The 25,733-nt window shown below is 33.6% G+C and overlaps 2 protein-coding genes across 4 annotated transcripts in view; one reads left to right on the forward strand and one right to left on the reverse strand.

Moving 5' to 3' along the window:
* The window catches only part of Oatp30B (Organic anion transporting polypeptide 30B), a 173,191-nt gene that overhangs the window by 134,712 nt on the left and 12,746 nt on the right, over window positions 1-25,733 (reverse strand). For all 3 annotated transcript variants that reach the window (XM_075295503.1, XM_075295500.1, XM_075295501.1), the window contains exon 2: window positions 16,699-17,117. The gene's annotated coding sequence lies outside the window, so the exon portion shown is untranslated. The remainder of the gene's footprint in view (window positions 1-16,698; window positions 17,118-25,733) is intronic.
* Window positions 6,801-11,834, forward strand: LOC142224719 (uncharacterized). Its single transcript, XM_075294506.1, has one exon. It carries the CDS (start codon window positions 6,801-6,803, stop codon window positions 11,832-11,834), a length of 5,034 nt encoding a protein of 1,677 aa, XP_075150621.1.

Raw genomic sequence — 25,733 nt, forward strand, 5'->3', positions numbered from 1 at the left:
AAAGAGCTACTGAAAACAAAAGTGTTTGTTCCGCAATATTTTTGGACATTGGGCAAGCATTTGACAAAGTCTGGTATGATGGTCTCCTTTGTAAACTATACAATGATCTCCCAATTGAATACTATGAATTACTAGAATCATATTTAAAATACCGCCACTTTAGAGTGAAAATCGAAAACGTACACTCCACACTTCGTCCAATAAAAGCAGGTGTGCCACAGGGAAGTATCCTAGGGCCAGTTCTGTACCTCCTATATACCAGGGACATTCCAAATCCACCTGAAGCAACAATTGCTACGTTTGCTGATGACACGGCAGTTCTTGCCGTTGCTAAAACAGAAATGGAAGCTACCAAAAAGCTCCAACACGTTCTATCCACTCTCATGGATTGGATAAATAAATGGAGGATGAACATAAATGAAAACAAATCTATTCATATGGTATTTTCTAACAAAGACACCAAATGTATTCCATTGTATCTTAATGGTTCAATAGTTCCATTCGCAAACACCGCTAAATACTTGGGCATGACACTGGACGCTAAAATAAGATGGAAGGAACACGTGAAGAAAAAGAATAAAAAAATCAAACTAAAATTCAGTCAATTGTACTGGATGTTTGTCGACAACAGGATATCATTGAAAAATAAAATGCTTATATACAACCAAGTAATAAAACCAATATGGAGTTACGGTATACAGCTGTGGGGCTGTGCTGCAAAGAAAGAAATAGATACCATACAGAAGACTCAGAACTTGATATTACGTACTATTGTTAACGCACCCTGGTACATTAGAAACAGTGATTTACATCGTGATTTAGGAGTGAGAACTATAGCAGATGAAATCTCTCTCCATGCTAGAATACATGCCACCAAGCTTCAGCATCATTCAAATTCTGAACTGAACGAAATCTTTACCAGTTATTCCATTGGAAGAAGTATCAAACGGACTACTCCAATGGACTTAGTCAGCTAATGAAATTAACTTAAATTAGAGTGTAGTTAATGTACTATTTCTCAACTATATATCTTAATACTAGATTAACTTACTAGTACTATATTGTAAATTATCTATAAGTTACTAGATGAGTTAAACTCAGTCGTAATAAAAGTGAATATTAAAAAAAAAAAAATTTGCAATTTTGGAAAACTAGTTTTGCATAGCCTTTTGAGTCCCGTTCACCCAGAAAAAAGGGGCTCCAATGCCAACTGAACTTTATTTTAGTTCATGAAGGTTAGTTGATTTTAGTTAAATTTTGCACAATGTGAGTAAATGTTCCTTATTTGAATAATTTTTTCCTAACTTTAATGACGTGAACTAAAAATAAGAAAAAAAAAGTTGTATACAAATATAGTGCACAATTTTACTACAAAATAAAATAGTTCATATTTTCCTAAAATGGCAGAAGTTTGCTTAAATTGAGTTCATAAGTCACTCAAATGAGTAAAGTTTACTAAAATTGTACCTGTCTTGAACTTCGTATAGCGCTAAAGACATTTGAACAATTTTTAAATCCAATTTTTTCTTTCAACATATGAAATTTTCTTAAACAACAGAAAAAATTAAATATTTAAAAAAAAAATTTCTTCAGTTTGACAAAAAGTATTAACTTATTTATAACATGTTGCAATTAGAAAACTATTTTAGTTAAAATTTTCTAAAATAAACCTATATTTTCTTCCACGGTGGGTTCACTTTTTTTTTTTTGGTGTTGTATGGATTTTGCAGGTTATTCAAGGTATGCGAGACCGCGTAGGTTAAGTTAGGTTACGTATGATTGCAATCCGTCGCTTTGGTCTTATTTAGACTATTCAGGCCATTATTATACCAAAAATGGTGAACTTCTCTCTTATCAATGTGCGTTTGTTGTCTTTGATAAAAGCTACATGACCCGTTGGTTGTATTTCCATCCGGGTAAAAGGAAAAATTTATAAACATCTGATATTTGCATCTACATTCGTTGTATGGTGAGACCTAAATAAATCATGTTGAAGTGAGAGATGTAGGGAAGATGAAATTAGCGAGAAAAATAAAATAAAATTAAAAATTATATAGCAATTTTCGTTAGGGAGGAAGGTATTTTGGTATTTCAATTATAGAATCACTCCGATTTGTTTGTCAGATGTACCAACTGCAGTGGATTATGCCCTGACAAAGAATTTTTGAAAAGTAATTTCCATACACACAAAAAAATATCACCAAAACATTTTCAATTAAAAGATTGGTTTAAGCTGAAAACTTTTTTAATTAAAACAAAAATAATTGATACCATTTTCAGAAAGCTCCGTTAGTACTACGTTAGCTAACGAACTTTTAAACCATACTATGGACATGTCTGTCATCTTGTCTATATATTCCATATGCCAGTTAGGAACTTAACTGCTAAAAATGTTTCAGTTAAAGTTATCCGGAGAAAAGATATTTCGATTTTACTTTCTGTTAACTGGGAGTTAAAGTCTAACGGAGATACATGAAAATGGCCGTAAATCAGATAAAAAATGTTTAATTTTTATTAAAAATTTAATGGGCACAATCAACAGAAAGTACACGCAGAGAAGGAATATGATCACCTCAAACATGTTTCAAGAGCAAAATGTTATTTTTGTGTGGTGACCACGTAACATGTTTGTCACTAAAATGTTATTTTCTCATCAAATATAACCTGCTTGCCGAATTTAGATACATGATTTCCGAGAAAATAACATGGTTGCGAAAACCATGTTACATGGTCACCATCCAAAAATTACATTTTGCTCTTAAAACATGTTTGAGGTGATCATATTCCTTCTCTGGGTGTACATTATTCGATCTGTGTAAAGATTTTTGAGGGTATCAAAAAGATCAAATAGAAATTTTCCTAGTGATATTTCATCTCACAAATATCATATTATTGCCGAATCTGATTACAAATATCCAAATTAAATATATGAATATATCTGTCGGTTGGACAATTGCAAAATTTGTTAACATGCGAACTGCGTGGTATTCCTCACATGGAGGAACACTTTCAATTTCATTCGCTTAATAAGGGCATTCATTCATCGAAACGCTATTTATGGACCTTTTTCATAACCAGCATGTTAACTGGAATTGTATAATGAAAGCATTTGGATATATTTTTATAAATCTAAATTCATAAATATCACCTCATACATCATCACAAAATCATGAATACACTCGAAAATTAATTAAATTAAAAAAAAAAATAATTAATTTACTACACGGATAGAAAAATATGGTTTTCATATGAAAACAAAATATGTTTCGGGCTTAACTGTTTAACCACAATATATGTAAGTGCAAAAATATAATGCTCCAAAAATTGATAAAATAAAACCATGTTCCCCTTCCAAAAATAACATTTTGCTCTTAAAACATATTTGAGGTGACCATATTCCTTCTCTGCGTGAATGAAAGTCGTGTTCGTATTAAGTATGTTTTTATTGTATTGATATCTCCCCAGTATAATAAAGCCTTAAAATAGCTTTTCCCTTTCTCAGCAGACAATTCTCATATCCGAAACCAACACTTTCGTTCGACTAAAACGCCAAAAACAACAAATTTTTCTTTATAAATTCAACTATTTTATATCGGCACTAGGAAAGAATATTGTGTTCAGTGTAAGGAATTCCTTTGCATATGCGATGTATTTGCGGTTTTTGCTTTTTTTTTTTGCAAAAGTGGCTTTTGTTTTGGGTAAGTTTTTTTTTCGGTGAAAGTTTCCGTGTAACTCAGATGTGAGAATGAGCGGACAAGAACAATGGCACTCTTTCTTACCTTGGGGGAAATCGGTGAATTTTTTCAAATGTTGGTCGACAATCCAACAGCGTGTACCTATCTTGCTGTTTACTTTACTTTTGTGGGACACAGACACTTTTTCACAACTTTCAGAAATGGAAAATGACACCCACCTCCACATAAAAGGGCAGACACGCACCCTCCTCCCCGTCTCAATAAACGTCACTACTCACGCACATGCAATACATATAGTGACTCGTCTTTCTGTGTTTTCTGTTTATATAACTCAGAGCCATTACAGTTGCTGGTTTGAGGTGTTTTGGTATTGCCGCATTCACTTTTTTGGTTCACTTCTTCTAATTCTCGATAGACTTGGTCACATACACACACACACATAGACAATTATGTAAATTATGCTCACTTAAATCCGAAAATATTAAGTTTTATTTTTATTTCAAATGCCATTAATCGTCGCTATGCGGAATGACGGTCTCAGCCAGAGGGAAATCCGTGTTGTTGACAACAATGACCCGACAGAGATTGGGCAAACGAAAACAAAACCATCACAAAAATATTTACGAAACACGAGGCACAAGCAAGTGGCGCGGCAAAAACATACAACGGAGAGCCGTGAGTTGGCAAGAGAAAACATACCATTACCACTCTTGTTTCTATCGTTATAATAAAAGAGTGTAAGAGACGAGCGCTAATTCTCATTGCGCATTTTTCTTTGCAACAATGAAAACGAATACAGTCAGTGTGACCATATAAGCATTTTTGCAGCTAATTTTAGCATTTATTTTTTGTATATAGCCACAAACTATATTTTGGCAGTTTTCTTACCCAGAAAAAAATTGGAAGTTCTTCCAAAGGCACAACTTTAAAAGTACTTCCAGAAGATGCACTCCCAATGATATTCTTTATTTTAACTACCCAGGAAGCTCTTTTAAATCAATTTTTTAGAACTTAGTTTTTTCATATTTTTAATGGGTAATTTTAACTTTTTTTGTTTCAAATACACTGAAAAAACAGTGAACCCACCAGGAAGAAAAGTTTCGGTTAATTTTAGAAAATTTTGAACATTTGTAGAAAATTTTAACTAAACAGTATTACAAACGTTGGCATCACGCCGATGTCATAAAAATAAGTAAATATTTTTCGACAAATTCAAGAAAATTTTTTAGACATAACTAAGTTTTTTCACTTGTTAAAGAAAATTTTGTAGTTTGAAGCAAAAACTTGGAGTTCAAAATTGCAAGAATGTCTTTAGTGATATACGAAGTTCATGATGGACGCATTTTTGGTAAAATTTACAAATTTAAAGAAATTCTGAACTATTTTGTGGAAGGTACGAATTTAGTTAATCATTATGCTTCATTTTTTTCCTCGGTTTTAGTTAATTTAACTAAGGTAAACAAAAAATTATTTGAGTAAAGGAAACTTCCTCCAAACATAATAATTCCATGAACTAAAATAAAGTTAAATTGGCTTTAGTGAAATAGAGAGTTCACTTTTTTTTTGAGTGTAGGTTAAAAACAGAGTAAGAATTCATAAAATGGTACAAATCATTTAAATTTTGTCGAAAAAATGCAAAAAATGAAAATATTTGAGGCCAAATGTTAGAATTCATTAAAAATTATACAAAATTATAAAAATAATTTATTTAACAAAATATCACAGAATTTTTTAATTTACATCCAAAATTATAAAAAATTATAAAAATAATTTATTTGACAAAATATCACAGAATTTTTTAATTTACATCCAAAACATTGAATTCGGATCACACCTAATAAAGTAATTCAAATTCAGTGCAACGGCTGTCGAAATGGAGGACTTCCGTCCTATGACAAGCCCATATTAAATTCATCGCTTCTGAGTCAATTTTGCACCACTTCCAGATCCAAAAAGAACATTTTCATTACTTATTCTATCCACCAAATTTCAACTATTTTATCACGTTTTTTTTTTTTATAAAAACAAGTATATACAGTTCAGCTGGGCCGAATCCACCATGCATAAAATATAATAGTTTCCTCTGAAAACCCCTCGTCGAAGCAGGCTACTTAAAATTCTGGATTTGAACAAATTTCGTGTAAGTTATATAGAAATCCAAAACATCTGGTGTAACTTTGCAATAAAATGATAAAATATTATATTGATTTAAAAAATAAATTCTGTAGTTTTTCACCACCATTATTCGAATGAGTACAAGAAGTAAAATATGAACGCAAAGAAAAAACCCGTTTGGAAACGTGTATCTTTTTTTCTTTTTTTTTAGAGGTTTATGAATGGCTTCGAAAATTTCAAACTTTTGTAACTAAAAAATTATTTGTTGCAAATTTTTAATTATTCCAATAAAAAAATATTTTTGCTCCAAAATCTCAGTCCATTTCGTTTATATCAAGCACAGTTCTTTTGTGACATAAAGTTTTTAATAGAGGCATGTTTCTGTTAAAAAGCTTCTTTATATCGGTTCATGGGCGCCCAAAACTATGCTCTATAAATATAACTGCTGAACTGTGTGCGTTGCTTACGCGTTAATGGCTATAGCGATAATTGTCTGTTGATGATAATAACAGCTACGTAGACCCGTAGATAGTGTGTTGGCTTACTAACTGTACGGTCCACGGCAGAGAACTGCAACCGGTGTCTTTTTTCGTCACAAAATGTCGGTGGCAGTGAGTAAATATATAACAATGTTCGTGTTATGTGTTTATTCTGTTCTTTAGTATGTATTATTTAAAAATCCACTTTGTCGAAAACGACTGTGGCATTTATACAAAATTTAAACGAAGTAGACATAGATTTAGAAATTCTTTTTAATGAAATTATGTATAATTTTTCTGGAAGTTGAAATAAAGCATTCTACGTCAACAGTTTTAAATTTTCTTGTCGCAGTCAATTTTGTGTGGAACAATTTTTTCCAATAATTTGTGATTGCTTTCAATTGGAGTTTTTTAATAAAATATGTCTCGTCCATATAATTTACGGTCAAATCGGGAGGAACCGATATCTCCCATTCCCATTCCTATTGGAGATGGTGCGTTTAATACTACGATGGTGGAAGTCTCTGCGGAAGCCTCTGTGGAAAGCCAACTGAAAGACATTGTGGAGGGCCTTCAAGAATTGACAAGAGCAGTTGTGGCAAGTCGTGGCGACATTGCAGTATTGAAAAACCAACTCCATCAAGTCGAGGTCAGAATTGACCAGAACAATATCCAAAATGCAAAGGAAAACGTTATTGCCAACAGAGAAGAGGAATCCGCAGCTGCACCCCAAGGTAATATAAATCCTCAATTGATACAAAATGAGAGAGTATCCGGACAGGATTTGCCAAATCCTGAGTTTTTAGTGAATGCAGATTCGGTTTGTAAGCTGTATGATTTGCCGCTATTCTCAGGCAATGCCGACGAATGGCCACTGTTTATAGCCAATTTTAAGGACACAACGGACGCATTTAAATACAGTTTTCGGCAAAATTTGATGCGTCTCCAAAAATGCCTTTGTGGTCCAGCGAGAGAAGCAGTCTCTTCCATGCTTATATATCCCAACGACGTACCAAAGGTAATTGAGGAATTGGAATTCCGGTTCGGTCGACCGGATATATTGGTACGTTCGCAATTAAACAAAGTTAAACTATTTCCAAACATCACGAAAAGGAAGATGGAACAAGTTATTACATTTTCCTCGATGGTTCGTAATGTGGTCGCATTTCTTACGTCTGCTGGATGTCAACAGCATCTTATGAGCCCAACTTTATTAGAGGAAATGATTTCCAAGCTTCCTATAGAGCAACAGTTTGAATGGACAAAGGTAGCTGCAAATATTAGACCTTTTCCAAATGTCGGCGACTTTTCTACATGGCTTGCAGATTTGGCAAAAGTAATAAGTATGATGCCGAATAATTCTAACCCGATTACACAACAAACAAACCAAATGATGGTGCTTGACAAATCGAAGAATCCGAAGTCTAGGTGTGACATTTGCAGTGGTGAGCATGCAGTCGCAAAATGCAAGCGATTTGCCGAAGAAATGTCGTTATCTTCACGGTGGAAAAATGCTAAACAGCTGAAACTATGCTTTTGCTGCCTGTACAAAGGTCATAGCTCCAATAAATGTCGGTTTAAGAAAGTTTGCGGTATAAATAATTGCAAATTATACCATCATAAGACGCTTCACGACGAAACCGATCTTCCCGAAGCAAATGCATCAAATCAGTTGCTAAATTGCAGACACCAACAGTTGCAGGCGAGTAAACTTTTTAAAATTTTACCCGTAAAATTGTCTGGCCCTTCTGGTTCTCTTACAGTGTATGCTATGTTCGATGAAGGATCGTCACTTTCCTTAATTGAAGAAAATACCGCTCGTCTCTTGGGACTAAAAGGAAAATCATCCAATCTGACTCTACAATGGTACGGGGAGAAGGTTGTCAAAGAAAAGTCTTTTCTTGTAAATTGTGAAATTGAAGGTGTGGGTAGTGGTACAGCCAAGTACTCATTGCGGAACTTACACACAGTGAAGTCATTAAATTTACCACAGCAATCCTTTTTCAAATCACATCACCCTGAATTGTCAACCTTACCGATTAACGATTACATGAACGTAACCCCAATGCTGCTGCTTGGTTTGGACAACGCCATACTTGGAGTGCCGTCCACAGTCCAGCAGGCGGGATGTTTGATTGCAATGCAATGTAAACTTGGATGGCTTACCTACGGAACGATAGGTAATGATTCTGACCAGCCTATTGTTTTGCATATAAGAGAAGATGATCTTAGTAACATTGTTCAAGAATTTCTTGCAACGGAGAACTTTGGTGTAAACCCGAGTTTACCCCCACTTTTGTCAGTTGAGGAACAAATCGCTAAAGATATATTGGAGAAAACTACGAAGAGGATAGGAAATCGGTTTGAAACTGGGCTCTTATGGAAAAGTTTTCCACCGAAAATGCCACCTAGTTATGAAATGGCATATAAACGGCTAGAGGCAACTGAAAGAAAGATGTCCCACGATGTACATTATGCAGAAAGATATAAAAATGAGATTCGAAAATATATCGAAAAAGGATACGCCCAAGAACTTAGCAGCGAGGAAGTTTCTAACAAAAATTCTCCTGTATGGTACCTCCCACATTTTGGGGTGGTCAATCCCCAAAAACCTGAAAAATTACGTGTTGTTTTTGATGCTGCAGCTAAATCTTCTGGAGCGTCATTGAATTCATTTCTATTAAAAGGACCAGAGCAGGTGAAGCCCTTACTTGAAATTCTGTTGAAATTTCGTGAAGGAAATATTGCCGTTGCCGCAGATATTCGTGAAATGTTTAGTCAAGTTAAAATCCGCAAAGAAGACCAACATTCGCAAAGGTTTCTATGGAGAAATGGCGATACCAAACAGCCCATAAAACATTACGCAATGACTTCCATGACCTTTGGTGCTATATGCTCCCCATGTAGTGCAGAATACGTAAAGAATATTAATGCAGAAGAATATGCGCATGAATATCCAGAAGCATGTGCAGCTATTTTAGAGAAACATTACGTGGACGATTTTGTGGCCAGTTTTCAAACTGAAGACGAAGCTATCAAGATTTCTCAACAAGTCGTTAAAATACACTCAATGGCGGGGTTTGAACTAAGAGGTTTTATATCAAATAGCCAAAACCTGGAAGAGATTATGAACGGTCAATCCTCACCTAGTATGGAAGAAGTCAATATGGAAAAACAAATATTGACAAGCAAAATTTTGGGAATGTATTGGAACAAATCAAGAGACGTCTTCGAGTTCAAAACAAAGTTCCACTCACTTCCCCAAGAAGTTCTCGTTGGGGAACGACCTCCAACAAAGCGTGAACTTTTGAAAATCACGATGTCTGTATTCGATCCTTATGGTCTGATAGCAGACTTTTTATTGTATTCGAAAACTCTTGTTCAAGAGACATGGAAATTTAAAATCGATTGGGATGACCCGATTCCAAATCATATCTATAACAAATGGGATATGTGGTGGAAAGAATTTAAGAACATAGAATGTTTCCATATAAAACGCTGTTTGTCACCAACGTTATCCACCATGAAAGTACAGCTACATGTTTTTGTTGATGCAAGCCAGGAGGCATATGCAGCTGTCTGTTACTTTAAAATTGGAAATGACATTTCTTTCGTTATGGGAAAAATTAGATGTGCTCCTCTGAAACATATGAGTATTCCGCGTCTTGAACTGCAGGCTGCTGTACTAGGAGCACGCCTAAGTAAAGCTGTTGTTGATGGACATGAATGTGAGATAACATCCGTAACTTTTTGGTCTGATTCCCAAACGGTTCTCCAATGGATAAATTCGTCCAATAGGCGATTCAAATCCTTTGTTAGCCATCGCATTGCAGAAATTTTGAATCTTTCCCAACCAAATCAGTGGAGGTATGTACCAACCAACCAAAATCCAGCAGATTCTGGTACAAGAACTGTTTATCCACCGAAGTTCACGAATGAAAGTCTGTGGATAAAAGGTCCGGAATTTTTGAGAGAGAACGAAAGTTACTGGCCGCCTAAAAATATCGTGCTATGCAACCCTTCTTTAGAAGAAGAAATTAAGCCAAACTATCTTATATCCACGAATCAAAAGGATTCATTGGTAAATTATCAAAAATTTTCTTCCTACATCAAATTAAAAAGGACTGTAGCATGGATACTACGATTTGCCAAACTAGCGCCGAAGAAAACCACGTATTTAATCGCCACGGAAATTGATCAAGCAGATAGAGAAATTTGTAAATGGGTTCAACTGGAACATTTTTCAGATGAGATCAATTGCTTAAGACATGGTAAGCCAATTTCCAAAAGAAGCTCCATATACAAGCTAGTTCCTTACCTGGATGTGGATGGTTTACTACGCGTTAAAGGACGTCTTGATGAAGCACTTTATTTGCCATATGGTGCACGCAGACCCATAATACTGCCTCACAGCCATTGGGTCTCACAATTAATAATGACACATTATCATATCAAAAACCATCACCAGAATATGTGTCTCACAATAAATGAATTACGTCAGAGGTACTGGATTCCACGAATCAAGACCTTATATAATAGAGTCAGAAGAAACTGCTCTGTCTGCAGGATGGATGCAGCGAAACCAACAATTCCTCAAATGGGCCAGCTGCCACCAGATCGAATAACACCATATGTTAGACCATTTACGTATACAGGAGTTGACCTCTGTGGTCCGTTCAATGTCTCAATTGGTCGTAGAAGGGAGAAAAGGTGGGCAGTAGTCTTTACGTGCTTAACGGTCAGAGCTGCCCACATTGAACTGGCACACGATTTGTCAACCGATGCCTTAATTTTGTGTCTAAGGAATTTCATTAATAGACGAGGAATTCCCATAAGACTAAGAAGTGACAACGGGACGAACTTCATTGGTGCCCAAAAACTTTTGAAGCGACATGAACGGCTTATTGATATTGACAGAATCAACGACGAAGTTGCTAACAAGAATATCGAATGGATTTTTAATTGCCCTGAAAATCCAAGCTCTGGAGGTGCTTGGGAACGTCTTATAAGAATAATAAAGAGGATTTTGTCTAAAACGCTTCAAAATGATGCTCCCAGATTGGAGACGCTTAATAGTTTATTAATTGAAGCAGAAAACATAATCAATTCCCGACCTCTTACAGAAATTCAACTATCTTCTGAGGATGATGAACCGCTTACACCTAATCATTTTTTGCTGGGGTGTTTAAACTCGACCCAAACTCCAACCAGTTCTGAAGAAAATCTATGTCTTCGCAAACAGTGGAGAATAGCCCAAAATTTAAAGGATCGTTTTTGGAGACAATGGGTGACCGAATTCCTGCCCCAACTTCTTCAAATATCAAAATGGAGAGATAAATCAAAACCCGTGAAAATAGATGATTTTGTAATCATAGTGGATGCAACAATGCCAAGAAGTCAATGGTTAAAGGGACGAATTATAAAAGTATTTCCAGCCAAAGATGGACAAGTACGTTCCGCCGAAGTAAAGACGTCGTGTGGAATTAAACGACGTCCTGTTTCAAAATTAGCTGTATTTGCTACGAATGATGGTGAATCAGCCTGATTCACGGGGGGGAGAATGTTATGTGTTTATTCTGTTCTTTAGTATGTATTACTTAAAAATCCACTTTGTCGAAAACGACTGTGGCATTTATACAAAATTTAAACGAAGTAGACATAGATTTAGAAATTCTTTTTAATGAAATTATGTATAATTTTTCTGGAAGTTGAAATAAAGCATTCTACGTCAACAGTTCGTATGCAGTGTCTTGCAATCTTAAACCAATCGACATCGTAACAACGCTCGGTAAACAAAAAACCAGTGTAGCACTTAAGTATGATTGCAATCAACAACAACAATTACTAGCAGTTGGCATTAGCTGAAGAGAATTGAGAGAGTACCAAATTAGAGAATACCAAACTGCTGAGATATGGGTAACCAATTTGTGTAATTGCTTTATTACGGTGTTTTCGAGAGACCAACACTCATACTAACAAACACCGACAGTCGTCGGTTGCATTGGATATTGGTGGTTGAAATTTTTTTACCAATTGGTGTTTTAAGATTGCAAATATTGGTGTTTACTAAATACACTGGTCGGTTGCGGTAGATCGCAGCCGTTCTCTGGTCCACGGTTCGATTCTCCGTCCTGGCAAAAGATAACATTTAAATATATATAAATGCAAATAACTTCTTCTACTGCTTAGAACTCAACCATCCAATGCCCAATCCCGCCTTTAGGCGTGCTTCATAAAATCAGGAAGCTTTTAGTAAGTGTGAGGTGTTTTAGTAAGTGTAAGGGAGCCACCGTGGTTCGAATCCTGCTTCGACCGAACACCAAAAAGTTTTTCAGCGGTGGATTATCCCACCTCAGTAATGCTGGTGACATTTCTGAGGGTTTCAAAGCTTCCCTAAGTGGTTTCACTGCAATGTGGAACGCCGTTCGGACTCGGCTATAAAAAGGAGGCCCGTTGTCATTGAGCTTAACATGGAATCGGGCAGCACTCAGTGATACGAGAGAAGTCCACCAATGTGGTAGTTAAAGCTGTTCAAGAGGTTTTGTAGCATATACTGAATTTTACCGTATACATTTTTCATGTCTAATTTTCTTGCTTTTGTTTCGTTAACATTGAATATTTAATCAGTTGGCAAAAACTTAATATACCTCGTGGAACTGAGAAAGATGTGAGGAAGACGCAATTAGCCATAAAAATAAAAAAAATTGAGTTAGTCTTTATGAAATTGTTTGTACATCAACGTTTATCGCAAAAAGTATATATACTCAAAAAAAAGTGAACTCTCTATTTCACTAAGGCCAATTTAACTTTATTTTAGTTCATGGAATTATTATGTTTGGAGGAAGTTTCCTTTACTCAAATAATTTTTTGTGTACGTTAGTTAAATTAACTAAACCCGAGGAAAAAATATACTCAAATGAAGCATAAAGATTTACTAAATTCGTGTCTTCCACAAAATAGTTCAGAATTTCTTTACATTTGTAAATTTTACCAAAAATGCGTCCATCATGAACTTCATATGTCACTACAGACATTCTTGCAATTTTGAAGTTTTTCCTTCAAACTACAAAATTTTCTTTAACTAGTGAAAAAACTTATGGCGATTTCGATTGGGGAAAAAGGTGCAACATTCTCGAAATTGATTGCCAAATATTAAAGACACTGTCATAGATTTTGAATCCTGTATCCCTCACAATATTATGAATTAACAATAACTTTGGAATGACACTATTATTTGAGCGAAAATACAATGAGGGAAAAAGTAGTGTAACACCAGGGCAACATATTTTTTGCGAAACGAAAACGCCCTTAGTTATGTCTAATAAATTTTCTTGAATTTTTCGAAAAATATTTACTTATTTTTATGACATCGGTGTGATGCCAACGTTTGTAATACTGTTTAGTTAAAATTTTCTACAAATATTCAAAATTTTCTAAATTCAACCGAAAGTTTTCTTCCTGGTGGGTTCACTGTTTTGTCAGTGTACTTTTCATCAAACAAACTTCATTACAGCGAAAAGCAAATAGGAAACGATATTTGTTTGTCTAAAATTTCGTTTGGGAGGAAAGAATTATTTTTTGCGTGTGGAAATCCCGCCTTCTACCCCTCACTTAGTTTACAACTTTGATCATCTAATCTAAGAATATAAAATCAACTTTGAAGAAAAAAATGTTACTTGCCGAATTATATATAGCTCTGTTATGAATAGAAAATTCAAAACAACCCCACTCTATAGAGTTTTCAAAAATGTGCTGCTCATTTCATCGGCACTAGTTAGCGGAGCTGTCATGTCAACTGGCTCTATTTCAGCTTCATGTGTGCTCCAGCACTTAAATAAAATTACAAAATAATTTATATAAACTTAATAAAAATAAACGCTTTTTTATGATCAGTTTATCGAAATCGTTTTTAAACTGTTCATTTTTTTGGAATTTTTATACTTCTTTCAGCGTTATTTTAATGCTGATTTAGCTGCAAGAATGTTTTATGTCTGGCCGTACTACACGAAAAAAATTTTGTCGTCAAGACTGCAAAAAGTCAATAAACTTTTCGATGTAGTAATTTTGTCCTTACTATAAAGTGATTCATCTTAAAAGTGAGTATATTTACATGAAAGAAAAACTTGTTTGAGTAAATTCGACTTGGCTTTAATAATTCTGAAAAATTCTTTCAAATTAATAAAATTGTCTTTAAATTTGATGACTTTTTGCATCTTGACTGTTTTAATGCTTCATTTTTTACTTGAAACGTAGCATAATTTTTGCTTGAAGTTTAAATTTAGAAATTTCAATTGTCGTTAAAACGGGTTTAAAGGAATTTGATAGCACATTAACTCTTTCACTGCCGAAATAAACTTAATGTTAAAAACTTTAAATGTTCTTGTATTTTTACTTGTAATAACAGCGTGTAGAACAAAAATATTAATTTTGAAGACCTACCTCTATTACATCAAGAACTATATGATTTTTTTCTGAAAACTTGATTCTTGAATTGTCTTATAATACCAAATTGCCTTATAATATCTTTCGAAGAGTGTGCAAAAATACAAAAAATAACCCGAAAAAATATCAGCTATATTTTTCTATGAATGTCCATTTACTAGAGAGTAGAGTAGAAAGAAATTGTCTCAAAACTTCGGAGAAAAAGAGTAGAAAATTTGTCCCAAAAATTTCGTATTTTTCGTTTATTGTTAAATAAGTTTATAAAAATGCAGAGAAGGAATTTGATCACCTCAACCATGTTTCAAGAGCAAAAGTTTTTTTTTTTTTTTTTGATGATGACCATGTAACATGTTAATCGCAAAAATGTTGTTTTCTCACCAAAAATGCTTTCCGAGAACAGATACATAATTTCCGAGAAAATAACATGGTTGCGATAAAAATGTTACATGGTCACCATCCAAACATAACATTTTGCTCTTGAAACATGTTTGAGGTGATCATATTCCTTCTCTGGGTGTGTTCGCCATTATGGAAAATATTTATAGCTGATTTAGATTAAAGCCTCTTCTTTAAAACAACATCGAGAAATAAATCGAAACTAAATGGGGAAATAGAGTTTGGAGTCGTTTCCGAATGTCCTCCTAGGACATCGATAGTAAAGGGGTTAGGTTGTGATACCACATTGGTGAACTTCTCTCTTATCAGTGCTGCCCGATTCCATGTTAAGCTCAATGACAAGGGACCTCCGTTTTATAGCCGAGTCCGAACGGCGTTCCACATTGCAGTGAAGCCACTTAGAGAAGCTTTGAAACCCTCAGAAATGTCATCAGCATTACTGAGGTGGGATAATTCACCGCTGAAAAACTTTTTGGTGTTTGGTCGAAGCAGGAATCGAACCCATGACCTTGTGTATGCAAGGCGGGCATGCTTCAAGTGCGCAAAACTCAAACCTAAAAGAAAATTGTATCTTAAAGGTATCATTACTGCAATTCTCCGCTTCATTGACTCGGAATCAATACCAAAATCATTATTGTAAAGTCTACCCCCCATGTTCTGGTTTACGAATTCCCAAAACGCAAATTTTAAAATGTCAATAAAATTTGAACCATTTCATACTTTGCCAAGAAATTTCTTCCATTTAATTTCCTAATCCATAAGAACAGTATGTAAACATTTCGTATTAAGCTGAGTACTATGTTCAGTTTTCAAGCTGAAAACCAGCTTGTATTCACGGTTACTTTTTTTAATTAACTAATTTAGAAATATAAAACTATTTGCAATCATTTCTTTTTCATGCATTATTTGCCAAGACTCGATCAAAATATAATCGTCTTCATAAATATATTTGTACTTTTAATTTAGTGTTTTGGTGAAGAAACCGAACATAGTACACACCTTAATATATTATTGTGGTTCGGAAACTAGCGATTGAGGAAAAGTTTGCGTTTTGACAATTCGTAAACCAGAACAAGACGGAACATCTTTGGAATCTGGCATACTTTTTTTGTAGTTACAGATTGTACAATAATAGTTCAAAAGTTGATAAACTTCCAAAGAATTATCTGCAAGTAAATATACTTAATTCAGAATTTTTTTCCTCGAAAATGTAACTCTGCACTTGAACATCTTATGTGAACAATTTTTATCATATTATTGAAAAATAGGTACAATTGCACTAAATTTTTGGTTAAATTCACTTGCCATTTCAAAAGAAAATGAAGCACAACATTTTTGGAAAATTAAAGTTGTTGTTAGTAATTAATTAAATTCCTAGTAATAATACCAGTTTTGTGGTTAATTGATTAAATTCACTTGCCATTTTAAAAGAAAATGAAACACAACATTTTTGGAAAATTAACATACAGTTGTTGTTTGTAATTCATTAAATTCCTAGTAATAATACCGTTTTTGTGTAATTCGGTAAATCTGGTAGCTAGGCACTGAGATGAAATCTCAAAAAAACTTACCTCAGTCAATCTCTCTCTCTCCCTCACAAACACACGCAAATGTCATAGAGCAATGTTGGGGTTTTGTTTCGATGTTGCAATTTCCGATACGTCTGTAGGAAAATATCAAATGTTCAGCTGGTTACCAGATTATTGTTTAGCTTTTACTGTTTTTTATTTATTATTTTTTTTATTTTCCAGTTTTCTTTACTTTTGAATTATGTCGCAATATACTTTTATCCCCTTTTAGGCTGTTCCATATTTCACTATTTTTCTCTTTTATATTTTTCGCTTATTTCTTTCAATTTCACAATAATCACTTTTGCTCTTCTTCGAAAATCTTTATTGATTTAACTTTTTCATATAGTAGTTCATGCCAAGGGAATGAAGAACATGCGGATATCCGTATTTTTTTCTTAACTTTATTTTTACAAAAAGCACTGTAAAGAAACAAAACGAAACAATAAATGCAGATATTAGTAAAAGAGAATTGAAACATCTAAGAACAATGATTTATTTTTCTGTAATGCCTCCACGGCACACACGAGTAAATGTATGTTCCAAAAAATACATTTCTCTAATATACCCATTATACCCCCTATTTCGCCCCTTTTTTATATCGTGATGTCTGCATATGTAAGCAGTTTTTGATATGTGGGGTAAGTGGTAAGTAGCACAAAGAAGCACTTCATGTTGTCGACTTTGTTTTGGTTTTTAATTCCGTGTTAGCCATTAACCAGCCACCAAATCAGCCCCCACACCATCGTCGAATCTTAGAAGAAAATAACTGTCAAAAATATAAGTAGACGTCACACACACACATACACAGAAAAACACTACTAACAACCAGCGTGCAAGCCATGCTAACAGTCATCCAACCAACCGCCTGTTTTAGACCAGTCCAAAAACCAGACTTCCAGCCAGCAACCTTTCCGCAAACATTAATAACGAGTAAACCTTGTTCAATTCAACAAAAGTAAGCGTTTTTTGTCTTTATTTCTATTTCTATTTTTGTTTTTTTTTTTTTGCTAACAACAATACAAACATCTGATAGCCAAGCAAGGGAACGAACCCATACTGGGGGCATTGAATACAAAAGGCCTTTGAAAGCAAATGTCTGTTTTTAGAATATTTTCGTATCAAATACCGATAACCCAGCAAAAAATACTTCAGCAGTACGAGTTTAGTTGCGCTTTTTGGTATACAATAAAGTAGGCAGTGCATTCACACTGCATGAATCGGTGGCAATAACGTAAACGAGTAATCTAACTAGTTTATGATCATTCGTTTACGTTATTGCAACCAATTGATGCAGTATAGATGCATGAAAGGTAGTGCTGTTTTCCTTCAAGCAAACAATGCTATACTCAAGATTATATAGGGTGATTTGTTAAGAGCTTGATAACTTTTTTTTTTTAAAAAAACGCATAAAATTTGCAAAATCTCATCGGTTCTTTATTTGAAACGTTAGATTGGTCCATGACATTTACTTTTTGAAGATAATTTCATTTAAATGTTGACCGCGGCTGCGTCTTAGGTGGTCCATTCGGAAAGTCCAATTTTGGGCAACTTTTTCGAGCATTTCGGCCGGAATAGCCCGAATTTCTTCGGAAATGTTGTCTTCCAAAGCTGGAATAGTTGCTGGCTTATTTCTGTAGACTTTAGACTTGACGTAGCCCCACAAAAAATAGTCTAAAGGCGTCAAATCGCATGATCTTGGTGGCCAACTTACCGGTCCATTTCTTGAGATGAATTGTTCTCCGAAGTTTTCCCTCAAAATGGCCATAGAATCGCGAGCTGTGTGGCATGTAGCGCCATCTTGTTGAAACCACATGTCAACCAAGTTCAGTTCTTCCATTTTTGGCAACAAAAAGTTTGTTAGCATCGAACGATAGCGATCGCCATTCACCGTAACGTTGCGTCCAACAGCATCTTTGAAAAAATACGGTCCAATGATTCCACCAGCGTACAAACCACACCAAACAGTGCATTTTTCAGGATGCATGGGCAGTTCTTGAACGGCTTCTGGTTGCTCTTCACTCCAAATGCGGCAATTTTGCTTATTTACGTAGCCATTCAACCAGAAATGAGCCTCATCGCTGAACAAAATTTGTCGATAAAAAAGCGGATTTTCTGCCACTGATTTTGGTAATAAAATTCAATGATTTGCAAGCGTTGCTCGTTAATAAGTCTATTCATGATGAAATGTCAAAGCATACTGAGCATCTTTCTCTTTGACACCATGTCTGAAATCCCACGTGATCTGTCAAATACTAATGCATGAAAATCCTAACCTCAAAAGAATCACCCTTTATATCACTTCTGAGCAATATTTATATTAAAATGAGCAATTATATCAGCGCTATGTAGAAGCTGCTCTAAATCGGGACATCGCCCACACAAATCAGCGCTGATTCGGTTGTTTTGTAAGGACACTCCAAAAAAAAGTGAACTCTCTATTTCACTAAAGCCAATTTAACTTTATATTAGTTCATGGAATTATTACATATGGAGAAAGTTTCCTTTACTCTAATATTTTTTGCGTACGTTAGTTAAATGAACTAAAAAACGGAAAAAAATTATACATAAATGAAGTAAAAATATTTACTAACATAATTTCGTACTTCTCACAAAATAGTTTATTATTTCACTAAATTTGTAAATTTTACTACAAATGTATCCATCATGAACTTCGTATATCACTAAAGACATTCTTGCAATTTTGAACTCCAATTTTTTCTTTCAAACTACAATTTTTTTTCACTTGTTAAAGAAAAAAATTAATTATATCCAATAAATTTTCTTGAATTTGTTGAAAATTGTTTACTTACTTTTGTGATATCGGCGTGATGTCAGCGTTTATAATAAGGTTTAGTTAAAATTTTCAAAAAAAAAAATTAAAAATTTTCTAAAATTAACTACATGTTTTCTTACTGGTGGGTTCACTGTTTTTTCAGTGCAGTCGGTACCGCCTCTCTCCCTTACAATCCTGTTGAAATAGTGCTCCATTTTTTGCTGGGAATTACATTATGTATAAAATTTAAATTCAATTTTATTTACACTGAAAAAACAGTGAACCCACCAGGAAAGATAACTTTCGATTAATTTTAGAAAATTTGGAACTTTTTAAGAAAAATTTAACTAAACGGTATTACAAGCGCTGGCATCACTCCGATATGGCAAAAATAAGTAAATATTTTTCGACAAATTCAAGAAAATTTATTAGACATAACTAAATTTTTTCAGTAGTTAAAGAAAATTTTGTAGTTTTAAGAGAAATCTTGGAGTTCAAAATTGCAAGAATGTCTTTAGTGACATACGAAGTTCACGATGGACACATTTTTGGTAAAATTTACAAATTTAAAGAAATAATAAACTATTTTGTAAGAAATACGAAATTAGGAAATCTTTATGCTTTATTTGTGTATAACTTTTTCCCATTTTTTAGTTCATTTAACTAACATACGCAAAAAATTATTTGACTAAAATAAACTTTTTCCAACATAATGATTCTATGAACTAATATAAAGTTAATATGGCTTTAGTGAAATAGAGAGTTCACTTTTTTTTGAGTGTACATTAGTTGATACTTGTTCGTCTAATACGGCCTATAGGAAATGACATATTTACTGTCTTTTCCAGATCCAATCGTATTAAATGTATGTGAAAATAAATTATAATCACCCAGAAAAAAGTGACCACTTCTTTTAGTTAAAATTAACTCATTGTGAAGAAAGTTGAACTTCGTATAGCGCCAAAGACATTTTTTTGTTTGTTTGAACGATGTGATTTTCATAGAAATCAGGTAGAATGTATTCCATATATAAGTTAACATTTTCCTATATTTACGTACCGCTATACTACAGAATGAAAAAATTTAACTGAATTGAATTCATATATGGAATGATTTTATTGAACTTTTTTCATTCATTTGGACAAATCTTACATATTTGTGGTAAACCTTTTACTTCAAAATTAGAACTGCTTACCTTCGTTTTTAAATACAGTTTTAATTATTTATATAGGCAGTTTTCCTTCAATAAAGACATGTTTTATTAATATATTAAATATATTTATTAAAAATTAACAGCATCGACTGGCCTTGAAATATTAGTTTATTATTCCACTATTTCCAATTTCTATGTAACAGGTTGGCTGATAAGTCCCCGATCTAACAAAGAAAAACACATTTTTTGGTCAAAATTCGTTTTTATTATTCAACATAGTTCCCTTCAAGAGCGATACAACGATTATGTTATACCTCATATATAATAAATATTTACTCGACGTGTACCATAAATGATTATTAACTCAATTTGTCTGGTATGAAATCTAAGGACCGTTTGCACTGAATGAAGACTTCAATTTATTAATAAATTATGCTAAAAAGTCATAAATTTAACGATTTCAAATTAGTTTTTCGAGATCCCAAAAAAATCCCGGGATTCAAAATAAAAAATCCCGGCATTCGGGATTAATTCCGTCCCGAAAATCGCGGGATTTCGGGACGGGATTTATCCCGGGTGACAGCCCTAATCTGGTTATAAAAACACAACACGAGCGATTCCTATATGTCAAATATGGAACTAAAGTTACATTCAGGTCTGCTCTGGCATGTTCGACGTGTTTCTATTGAAATGTGGACAAAACGGCGTTTTCATCTAACCCTTGCTACCAGAATAAAGTTTTCTTGGAGTCGAGTCTGAATTTGGAAATTTAAGGTGTCGTTAACACGTTTTTAAAGACTTTGATAGCTCATGAAGAAAAGGCTGAAAAAAACGAATAAATTCAAAATCTTTGGAAACCGGCATGTTGTTTTTCAGTGTATGCAAGAAAATACTTTTATGACACAATTCTTTTTTAAATTTGAGTTTTGAGTTCGTTTTTAAGCTGTTTTCTTGTTCATGTACTATCAAAGTCCTTTAAAATGTGTTATCAGCAACGTAAAATTTTTCTTCATGATAAGATACCGATTTTTAAGTCGAATCTCTCTAACTATAAGGACTTTTGAACAAGGGGAATAAAGGGAAAACTCAGGGTATGGCAATTTAATAATGTTATCAAATCGAGTGTATAAATAGGAGAAAGACTAGTATTTTATGTCACAAAGAAATCTCATTCGCAAATTAGACCAAATATTTTTTATAGTTACTACAAATTAAAAAAAAAGAAGAATATCTTTGTTTGGTTTCATCTGTCGCTGCCATTTTGCCAAATTGTTGCCTGTCAACCAATGCAGATAATTGGGTTATACCACATGTTCTAGTTGTCATGAGTATTAGGAAAACCTTTATTAAAGGCATACAGTGTCGTAGAAAATGTAAAAAATGAAAGACATGAAAGCGATTCCCACCAGGAAGAAAACTTTTGGTTAATCTTAGAAAATTTTGAATATTTTTAGAAAATTTTAACTGAACAGTATTACAAACGCTGGCATAACCCAGATATCACAAAAATAAGTAAATATTTTTCGACAAATTCAATTAAATTTATTAGACATAATTAATTTTTTTCACTTCCCAGCAAAGGTTAGGTTAGGTGGCAGCCCGACGTATCAGGCTCACTTAGACTATTCAGTCCATTGTGATACCACATTGGTGAACTTCTCTCTTATTACTGAGTGCTGCCCGATTCCATGTTAAGCTCAATGACAAGGGACCTCCTTTTTATAACCGAGTCCGAACGGCGTTCCACATTGCAGTGAAACCACTTAGAGAAGCTTGAAACCCTCAGAAATGTCACCAGCATTACTGAGGTGGGATAATCCACCGCTGAAAAACTTTTTGGTGTTCGGCCGAAGCAGGAATCGAACCCACGACCTTGTGTATGCAAGGCGGGCATGCTAACCATTGCACCATGGTGGCTCCCAGCAAAAAAAGAGCTTCCAAAAAAGTAGTTTATATCCCCAATCTGTGGTCCGGAAGTAGTGCAAACTTGGATCATCTCCAATGAATCGTACATGGGCTTGTCATAGGACGGAAGTACTCCCTTTTTGGATCCTTTGCATTGCTTTAGAAGTTGTGCCCTGGAAGTTAATTTGAATGAAGAAATTTAAAAAGCGAAAAAAAAAAAATTTTAACCAATTTCATTTTATTTCAACCATATTTTTATCTAATTTTTTACAATTTGAAAAACTTTTTCGCTTCGACCAGGGGTTGAACCTGGGTTTGATGGCACCATAACAGAACGCCTTAGCACACTCAGCCACAAACGCCATCGAAAGGTTAATTCAAATGTTTGTGATATGATCGTAATACGACACCAAGGAATAACATTCTAATTGCTTCTCGACATGTTCTTTATTAGTATGAACGAAAAAATAAGAAACGCACGTTCAAATCTCACCAGCGGCAAATTTTTTATCAAATATTTTTCTAAAAAATATTTTTTATATTATGCATCGTTTTTATTATTTTTTTTTTTTTGGCATATATTGTCGTATAAATATATTTTTTTCTATTAAAAATCAACAAAAAATTAAAAATTCTCGTAATTTGCAAAAGCTTCTCAAAAGAACTTCCATGGAAGCAAAAAAAGTCAAACGGCATAGGTTCAAATCCCATCGGGGATGAAATTTATTTTTTGTTTATTATTATTTTTTTTTTACTTTTTTATTAATTTTCTATTTTTTTTTTATTAATTTTCTATTTTTTTTTTTTTTTTTTGTAAAATTAATTGTTAAAAATTTGCACTTAAAATAGGTTTTCTAATACTTGTCCAAAAGGACTGCATCGGGAGTGGAAAAAAAATCATTGGGGGATCCCATGATGCGCTTTAGAAGAAATGTTTGTGGACTTGTCCAAAAGGACTGCATCGGAAGTTGAAAAAAAAAATCGTTGGGGGGTTCTGGGATGGGCTTTAAAAGAAATGTTTATATAACAACTTCCACAAACAACCCAACTTTTTTTGCTGGGTTCTTAAAGAAAATTTTGTAGTTTGAAGGAAAAAATTGGTGTTCAAAATTCCAAGAATATCTTTAGTGACATACGAAGGTCATGATGAATCCGTTAGTAGTAAAATTTACAAAATTAAAGAAATAATCAACTATTTTGTGAGAAATACGAATTTATATATATGTATATATTTATGCTTAATTTGTGTATAATTTTTCCCAGTTTTTTAGTAAATTTAACTAATGTACGTAAAAAATTAAAGGAAACTTTCTCCAAACATAATAATTCCATGAACTTAAATAAAGTTAAATTGACTTTAGTGAAATAGAGAGTTCACTTTTTTTGAGTGAAGCAATATAATCACCTCACACATGTTTCAAGAGCAAAATGTTATTTTTGGATGGTGACCATGTAACATGCTCAATAGAAGTTTACTTGAACCCAAAGATTTTGACTTTCACTTAAGAATTTTGACGTTAATCCCAAGCTGACTTTTCAAAATAAGGACATATTTAAAGAACCTAACTAACTTTAAATTTGGGCACTATAAAATTGAAATTAGAATACACATCTCTTCACCGATTACTCAACAACCTTTCCCTTGTCATTGAACGAGTCAGCACTATTGTTATACCGCAGGTGTTGAATTCATCTCGTATCAATGGTTGCTGCCCGATTCCATGTTCATCCACATGATATGATGGTGCGATCCATGGTGGAGGGTGGCTAATATTAGGCCTGGCCGAGCTTTCACCTGTATTTATTTGTAAAATTTTATCTTGAGAGTCGCATGTCAATACAAATTTGCTTTTCATACAAATCGAATCGCCTTGATGTACATACAAATGTTGTCTATTAATAAATGTTGAAAATCACAAAAATAAATAAAGACAAGATATTTCGGCAATAACGATGTGCCCTAATTGACACTGACAAATTGTCGGAGAAATGTTTGATTTCAAGGTGAGTTGACCCGCAGCTATTGCGTATTGGCACAATTGTAGTTAAAGCTTAATTTTAATCAATATAGCCGGAATTGTTTTTTTTTTTTAAGAAAAACATAAACTATTTATTTCATTTATAACAAAATCTGGTGGACTCTTCATTATAAAAAGGTGTGTTCATTGAAAAATGAGCTTACTTTGAAATTACACAGAAAAAAATCCGTAGTTAAACTAACGCTAAATTTTCCACGGTTTAATGAAATCTTACTTTTTTAGGTATGTCTCAAACGTTTAATGAACTAAACGTGGGTATAAAGTTCAATGAGGTAGTTTATTCTTCCTATAAAACAGTTTACTTTTTTCGGTGTAATGAGTTATGTCTCTTTTAGATAAAAATTAAACTGCTCGTTGGTAGATGAACGGACAACAAAATTATTTTTTTTTTCATATATTCCGGTGCAAAAAATATGTATTTGGGGTTAATTTTTAACGCGATATTTTTAAGTTAAAACTTATAATGTTCATAAATTACTTTGAAATGTTTGGGAGACATATGTTAATATCTTAAAATATATTACGTTTAGGACATCAAATGTTCATAAATATAATATGTGTACATGTAAACATACACGCAAAGAAAAAAAACGTTTGGAAAACGTGTATCGAAAACGTTTTTCTGTTGTTAGAGTTTTTTGAATTGCTTCGAAAATTTTAAACTTTTATCACCAAAAAAATTCGTTTGTTAAAAAATTTTTATTTTTTCAATAAAAAAAAGTTATTTTTGAAACAACAACACAGTCCATTTCGTTTATATCAAACACTGTTCTTTTCTGACTTTAGGTCTTTAATAAGACACATTTTAAAGTTAAAAATTTAATATACTACAGTGTAATGTTGAACATTTTTTCGGAATCTTCCGAATATATCTGGAATAATGTTAAAAAAAAAATTTTGGTCGAAGCAGGTATCGAACCCACGACCCTTGACATGCAAGTCGGACGTAGCAACCACTGCTCCACGGTGCCAAACTAAACGTTTGCTTCTGTTAAATAAACTTTGTTTATTCGGTTCGTGGGCGCCGCAAGCTATGCTATATAAATATAACTTATATGGATATTTATCTATTGATGACCATAACAGGTACATAGCTCAGTGGTTAGTGTGTTGGCTTACAAAGTGCATGCTCCGCGGTTCGATTCTCCGTCCAGGCGAAAGGTAA

The sequence above is a fragment of the Haematobia irritans genome, chromosome 2 (genome assembly GCF_050003625.1).
Source record: "Haematobia irritans isolate KBUSLIRL chromosome 2, ASM5000362v1, whole genome shotgun sequence".
Taxonomy (NCBI): domain Eukaryota; kingdom Metazoa; phylum Arthropoda; class Insecta; order Diptera; family Muscidae; genus Haematobia; species Haematobia irritans.